This window comes from Triticum dicoccoides, chromosome 7B (genome assembly GCF_002162155.2).
Source record: "Triticum dicoccoides isolate Atlit2015 ecotype Zavitan chromosome 7B, WEW_v2.0, whole genome shotgun sequence".
Classification (NCBI taxonomy): Eukaryota; Viridiplantae; Streptophyta; class Magnoliopsida; order Poales; family Poaceae; genus Triticum; species Triticum dicoccoides.
The window spans coordinates 267,671,618-267,679,548 of NC_041393.1; the positions used below are offsets into that span (position 1 = coordinate 267,671,618).

The 7,931-nt window shown below is 50.7% G+C and overlaps 1 protein-coding gene across 1 annotated transcript in view; it reads left to right on the forward strand.

The window, feature by feature from the left end:
* Positions 1-6,002: 6,002 nt before the first annotated feature.
* The window catches only part of LOC119336180 (fatty acyl-CoA reductase 1-like), a 4,824-nt gene continuing 2,895 nt past the window's right edge, over positions 6,003-7,931 (forward strand). The window contains exons 1-2 of the mRNA XM_037608192.1: positions 6,003-6,278; positions 6,535-6,638. Of these exons, the coding sequence (XP_037464089.1) occupies positions 6,179-6,278; positions 6,535-6,638 (204 nt within the window). The 5' untranslated portion in view covers positions 6,003-6,178. The remainder of the gene's footprint in view (positions 6,279-6,534; positions 6,639-7,931) is intronic.

A 7,931-nucleotide genomic window follows, 5' to 3' on the forward strand; every position in this document is an offset into this window, starting at 1 on the left:
TTTCTCTATTGATGACCTGACCCAAGCTTTCCTCATAGACTTGTAAAATTTCACTGATGGCATGTACACTTTGTAGTGTGGCTTCCATGACCAGTAATGAGTCATCGGCAAAAAGGAGATGGCTAACTCGAGGCGCTGTTGGAGCAAGTTGTATGCCGCGGATGCGTCCTTCCGCCTCTGCATGATTTAGTAATGCTAAAAATCCCTCGGCACAGATGAGAAAGAGATATGGTGAGATCTGGTCACCCTGTCTCAGCCCACGACCAGGAACAATATATCCAGTTAAGTCCCCATTCACTCTGAACCGGTAGGTGACTGTCGTTACGCACTTCATTATAAGTTGCACAAACTCCTCCGTGAAGCCCATCCGTGTCATCATGCCTTCTAGAAATGGCCATTCGACGCGGTCGTAAGCTTTGCTCATGTCTAGCTTGAGAGCCATATAAACATCCTTTCCACTTCTCTTTCTCCGCATGAAATGTGTCATTTCGTAAGCCAATATAGTGTTGTCCGAGATCAAACGCCCTGGGACGAAAGCACTCTGATTAGGCGAAATGAGCTCATCCAAGATCATCTTGAGCCGATTGGCAAGGACTTTGGAGACAAGTTTGTACACCATGTTGCATAGGCTAATAGGGCGAAGATCCTTAATCCGATTTGGGTTCCGAACCTTTGGGATGAGTACAACAATAGTTTCATTCCATCCCTCCGGTATACTGCCGCCCTGCAACACGTGGAGGACTTCTTGCACCACTACTTCCCCCACCGTACCCCAAAATCTCTTGTAGAATACTACAGGCATACCATCAGCCCCTGGGGCCTTCAGGTCACCCATATCATCCAGTGCACTCTTTATCTCCTGGGCTGTGTATTCATTCCGGAGAAAAGTGTTCATTTTGGGTGTGACTCGCAGTTGAACATGTTGAAGAACTTCTTCAATGTTTGTACCTGCCATGGGGGTAAACAAGCCAAAGAAATGATTAGAAATGAGGGCCTTCAAACCCTCCTCCTCTTCTACCTCCACCCCATCATCTCCTCTTAGCTTTGTGATTCGGTTGGCTCTCTTCCGTGTCGAGGCAAAACCATGAAAGTACTCCGTATTTCGATCTCCTTTCGTCAGCCAGCCCACATGAGCCCTCTGTTTCCAAAACACATCAAGTTGTTCCTCAAGACGACCGAGCTTGAAACGCAATACTTGTTCTTTTCTCACTGCCGCTTCTGATAGGTCTGCTGTACGGCTCTCCTCGAGTTCAGCCCTTAGCTTTTTTATCCTCTTCTGCAGGTCACCCAACACTTCCCTGCTCCACTTGTCTAAACTCCTGGACACACACTTAAGTCGTTCCATCACACGGTCATCGCCTTTCCTTGTTGCGTCCTCCCACGCCTCCGTCACCAGTTGCTCACAATCTTCCTCAAGAAGCTGGCGTGCCTCAAACCTTTTGTTTAAATTGTTCGGTGGTGGTCTCCTTGTTTGGGCCGCACCATGTACGTCGAGAATCACTGGGCAATAGTCAGAGTGTTCAGGGCAACCGTTCCGCACCTTGTAACCTGGAAAACGCATACACCATTGTGGATTTGCAACAGCCCTGTCCAGGCGCTCACGAATATAACCATCCAAATGGAAATTATTATTACGCCAAGTAAATACGTCCCCCTCGAAACCCAAGTCGTTTAGGTTACAAAAGTTTAAAGCATCATGAAAACGATCCATTTGGCTGTGAGCTCTGGGCACCCCTCCTTGCTTCTCAAAGTTGTATAGGATCTCATTGAAATCCCGTATACACACCCAAGGTAGCTTTTCTTGCTGATGTAGAGTGCGTAACAGTCGCCACGTCTCTTCCCTGTGATCGGGTCTGGGCTCGCCATAGATACCTGTGAGTCTCCACTTATATCCGTCAACCTCTTTGATCGTCACATCAATATGCATTCTTCCAAGCCACCTCAAACTCAGGTTCACTTCTCTTTTCCATAGCATAGCCAAGCCTCCACTCTTTCCAACACAAACCTTGTAGACAAGGTGTGGCATCCCCAAGGTTTGGCGTAACCTTTCCACTTTATATTTATTCATCCTAGTCTCTGAAAGAAAAATTACGTCGGGATCCTCCTTCTGGAGTTCCAGAAGACCACGAACTGCCGGCCTGTTCCCGAGCCCCCGGCAGTTCCACGCCACTATCCTCATTTCTGCTCGCGGGACTATGCCCGCAGCCCCGCTTTCTCGTTGGTTGGATCAATGGTTTTACCAATCACACTCACCTTGTCCGCACACGCAATCTCTTCTTCAGTCTTTATTTTTTCTTTGATTCGTGCCGAATTCCTTGCAACTATTCCTCTTCCTTTATACTGGCCCGACTCCACATCATCCGTATGGAACAAGATGTTGCATCCTTTATTTATCTGTATGGAGACTGTATCCAAAGCAGCTTGATCACTAATTCTTCCCAGTCCGGTATCCCGCCGGGCACACTTATATCCTCTCTGATCCTTGAATACACGTCTCCATGGACGCAGAGGAATTTCGCCGTCACTACCGAACACGGCGAGAGGAACCAACCCGTCAAGCACACCGGCCAGCGGCACGGCAGCAGAGCCTTTCGCCACCTCGGACGCCATCATAGAACCTTTGACTTCATCTTCAATTGAGGCATTCTCAATCAGTATAGCTTCTGAATCTCCTCCTTGGACAGCCGAAGAAGAAGGGGGAAAAATTCCCGGCCAAACTTCACAACCACACATCCCTTCCGAGGCTTCTGCCGTACCAGCAAACCCCAAGTCGCCGGATTCGAGGAACGATGCTACTTTAGCCCGCAACATCTTCAGGCATCGCTTCTGATCCAGTGAGTTACAGACAATTTGCATCGTCCGCCTTCTCAATCCTTCCAAATCCACCGAATCGAGACCGAGGGAACCGAACGCCATCCTTGGAAGAGCCGCGGAGATCAGGCTAAAGAAGGAAGCAAGCTAGACGGATCGGGAAGGAGCCTTGTGCAAGGAAAAGTCAGGGAAGGAGAAGGCTGGAGAAAAGGTAGGAGAGAGGGCAAAGAAACGAGCTAGAGGAGGGCGGAGGCTGGAGCATGTGAGGAAGGAAGGGATTAATTGGAAGGAGAAGAAGCTACGGAGAGGAATCTGGCTGAAATCCGGCAGCTTGGAGGAATGGGAAAAGGGGATCGGGAAAGGGCTGGGGCAGCGGAGCAGGAAAGGGAAGGCGAAGAAATCAGGAGAATATGGAGAGAGCGGGGAGATCAGAGGAGGGAGAGGAGAGAAGGATACGGCATCGCGCCAGTCGCCGGACAGTCTCCGGAATCCACCATGGAGGCAAGTCTCTCGAAGTTCCCCTCCCAGATCTCGTTGTTAATTTTACTACTTTCCATTCTTTATCGACACATGGAGTTACGGTGATCCATGTTCTATGTATGTTGGGACACAGACTTGGTTATGAACTGCTTCCATCACGATGATGTTCAGCATATCCTCCGCATCCCTATCTGTGACCAAGCGGAAGACTTTATAGCCTGGCATTTCGACAGTAAAGGGGGTTTTTTCGGTCAAGTCGACGTATAAAATTCATGTACAGATGCAAAAAAAATGAGGCCATAAGGCAACAGGGCCATAGTTCTGTGGTTGCTAATCAAAGCGCTGAGTTGTTCAGAGCACTGTGGAAAATTCGTTGCCCGTCGCGTGTACATCATTTCCTCTGGAGGTTTGCTCACAACAGCCATCCTATGTATGTGAACATTAACAGACAGGGTGTAGATTTAGACACCAGGTGCGCGGTCTGTGGAATTTTTTTCGAAGATGGAGGGCATCTATTCGTCAAGTGCAAAATGGTTAAGCAGAGATGGCATGCCTTGTTACTTGAGGATGTCAGACTTCGACTTGTCGAATGCAACTCGGCCAAGGAATGTCTAGCATTTATATTCAGTCTGGCACAAGAGCGTTTGTTGCTGTCAGTAGCTCTTCTCTGGTGCTGGTGGACAGAACGCAACAAAGGCAACCATGGTGAACAAAGAATGGAGGTTGAGGCCTTTCATTACACAGTGCAGCACCATGCAAACGAATGGAAAGAATTCCTGGTGCCCAAGCCGAAGAGCACAGTAGTTCAACAGCAAACATGGACGAAGCCTCCAAGTCATATGGTTAAGATCAATACCGACGCTACGTTTTCTGACCGGTCTGGAGCTGGGGGATGGGGCCTTATTTGCAGAGATGATGAGCAGGATATTCAGTTTGCAGCCGCTGGGGGTAAACATGATTTTGCTGATGCCTTGCATGCTGAAACTTTTGCCCTCGCTCAGGCTGTAGCGACGGCGGACCGTCTTGGTGTGGGTCAGGCAATCTTTGAAACTGACTGTCTGGTGCTCAAGCAAGCTACTACATCTAAAGCCTATGATCTTGCACCGTTGGGTGTCATGTTTAGCGACATTAGGTTCAAACTCCAAACTCTTTTCATAGAGGCTCGTGTGGCGTATGTGGCCAGAACCTGTAATAGGCCGGCGCATGTGCTGGCTAGTAAGGGTGCGGGACTAGCTGATGGTGAACACAGAGAATGGTTCACTAGCTATCTTGATGATGTAATCAGTGCGGTGACCGGCGATCAGGCCATGTCGTAATGGAATACGAGTGTTCCATCTAAAAAACATGTAGTAGCTGTCGGTAGTACATACGGAACGCAGTGTGCATATGTGCACAGCACTGCCAGTTGTTTTTAGGCATCGACACTTAGAGCATCTCCAACAGGCGCGGCAAAAGGCGCGCCCGCGCGATAAAGTTTGATTTTAACGCGCGCCGGCTGGTTCCGCGCGCTCCAGCGGTGACGGAAACTTACCGCGCGTGGGAAGCGTTTGCGCGCGCATGGGAGAAAGCGGCACGCGGCGCGGTAGATTTGGCGCGCCGCTTCGCGCGCTCCTATAAAATCCGGTGCTCGTCGCGCGCACAGAACACAGCCACGCGCCCTTCCCTCGCAACCTCGCCGCTTCGCCGCTTTTCGCGCCACCACCGCGCCACCATGCCGCCGCGCCGCCGGGGTTCTTCGGGCTACCATGGCGTCCGCGAGCGCCCCAACGGCTGGTACTCCGCCGAGATCCGGGCCAGCGACGTCCGGCTCGGCCTCGGGTCGTTCCGGAGCGCGCACGAGGTGGCCCGCGCGTACGACGCTGTGACGTGACGCTTGGAGAGGCCCCGGTCGCAGATGAACTTCCGGGACGTCTTCACGCGCGAGCAGGCGCAGCGCGTCGCCCCTCCGCCGCGTCTCATCACCGACATGGACCGTGCCGACCACGCTCGGCGGCAGCGCCGCCTCCTCATCGCCGAGGAGGACGAGCGAGCCATGGCGGGGTGGCGTCGTCGCCACCCGGAGGACGTCGCCGACGAGCGTGCCTACTGGGCGGAGAGGACGGCAAGGCGCCGCGCGGAGCGAGCTGACCGGCGTCGGCGGGAGGCATTGGCGAATGTGCAGTGCGATATCGTTCAAGTAGGTGGAAGGTCGTTCTTCACGGCCAACGATGAACGTTGGAACGACATATGGCTCCAACCTCGGACGACACCGACGAGGATGATGATGGTCATGATGGTAGCGACTTGGAGTAGTTTCTATCTATGTATGCCGTAGTAGTTTCTATCTATCTATGCTTTTGAACTATCTATCTAGTTGCACCGATGTAAATACCTTTGTATCATTTTTTATTCATGCAATATAATTTAAAAAAAATTGTACAATGAGCACGTGTGCTGCATTTTTAGCGCACCTGCTGAAGCTGCGCGCACGCGCTGCTTTTTATCGCGGCTGCTGGAGGCAGCGTTGCGCGTCGCGTCAAAGCAGTTTTTAGCGCGCGGCGCGTTCGGCGCCTATTGGAGATGCTCTTACTCCGGCGGGCGGCGGGTCCAGACCAGAGCTAGCTAAGCCCTTGTGCCGTACGGTCTTTAATTTCGTTGACACTGGATCTGTACGTGCTTGGCTTGCATGCCCTATCTTGGCAACTGCCAACTGCATAAATACGTGTAGTGTGTGCGCCTGCAGTCACCGGCCACTCCTCACTGGATCACTCCTACTACTCCTAGCCTTCTTCTAGTGGCAGGGCTCTGCTTCTCTCTTCAGATCTGGTTCTGTGTCTCCTTGTCTCTGGAGGAGGAAGAGGGCCAAGAGGAGGAAACAAGGAGCCGGAGAAGGAGAAGGAGAAGAACGATGGCGATGATGGACGGCAGCTTGGACGCAGAGAAGATCGCAGGGTATTTCAAGGGCAAGAGCGTCCTCATCACCGGCGCCACTGGCTTCCTCGGAAAGAGTAAGTACACGATCGAGTATTAGTTGAGTTAGCCGACTGCTAAGTAGGGTACTACTCCTACGTGTTATTAGTTGAGTTAGCTGCCACAGGTGCCTACGTGCTTAAGCCATGTACGTACTCTACTCTACTGCCCCATACAAGCAACTGAGCAAGTTGCATGATGCATGGATAATTAACGAGACGACGGCTTTGCGCGCGGCACTGATCTGATCCATTCGCTGTACGACTAACTATGCGTGCCTTCCGTGCCATGCAGTTCTTGTGGAGAAGATACTCCGGGTGCAGCCAGACGTGAGGAGGATCTACCTGCTCGTGCGAGCCATGGACGCCCACTCCGCCAAGCAACGCGTCGAGGCAGAGGTTCTTGCTAAACTAACTCACTCCACGTTACTTGGACGGATGCAGATCATGAGGGCCGTGTGCATGCATCCATCCATCCATGCACAATCCAGCCGGGGGGCGGGGTTTCACCCTCTTTTTCTGTGTGGATTTCTCATGCATGCCATGTGGTTGATTTATTATAGCACATCATGCGATCCGAGTGTGGCGTATGCAACTAGCAGCAGCACATGGACTCTCATGAATTCTCGCATCCTCCGTCCGGAATTACTTGCCCCACGTCTCTCTTTCACTCCTCAGCACATCTTGTATCGTAGCTCCATCTAGTCACTATGACGATCGAAGCAAGAGAAGAGACGTATGCATGTCTCATGTCCATGCGTACCATGGAGCCTAATTTGCGCCGCAACGTACAAACGCATTCGATATGGCGCGGTCTAACATGCAAGCCATCAATGTGTGATGGATGCATCGACCCATTCATGCTTAGTCACGTCGTCGTCCATACCCATCTACTCCCTCCGTTCCAAAATACTTGACCCCCACTTGTCTACATATGGATGTATCTATACTTGTTTAGTGTCTAAATACATCCATCTCTAGACAAATAAAAGTCATCTAATTTGGAACGGAGGGAGTAGCTAGCAGTACTAATTGTTTCTTCATGGCACCACCTACCCCATGTCCCTGGCCCTGTGCCGTGCATCACGGTCACGGGGATCCACAGCTCCTGGTAAAATGTGAAAAGCTCCGAGTAGATCCATGCCTAGGGTTCAAGAGCATCCCATGTATAGGGCTCCAACCGAGAGGCCAGGTGCTCACTGACTCAATGGTGACATAAGCTAAATTTCTGGTTGCTGAACTGTGCTTTGCATATACTAATCCGTTATGAGAAAAGCTTGCTACTCACCGGACAAGAAAAGAGGCAAACGTTGATTCGGAAGTTTGATTATCACGACTCATCTCTCAGTGCCAAACCTGGCCAATCGCTCAGAGGAACAAGGAGTACTATAGTAGACGGTGTTTGACTTTGCACAAATTTTGAAACTATGTATTGTATAGTGAGGCTTTTTTTTTGCGATGTAAAGAATGGAGAACTTCTAAGCTTTTTTTTTTTTTTGGCAGAAAGGAGAACTTTTAAGCTTTGTCCTTACAAGGATATAAGTAAACGGGCTTACGACTAGGCACACCAAATGAATGAGCCATATGGAGAGTTGGTTGATTTGAGTCCATCCCTTCACGCATACCCTCCCACAGAAAACAAAAACAAACAAAAAGTTCACGCGTACCCTACACACACCATTTAAAAAAGGG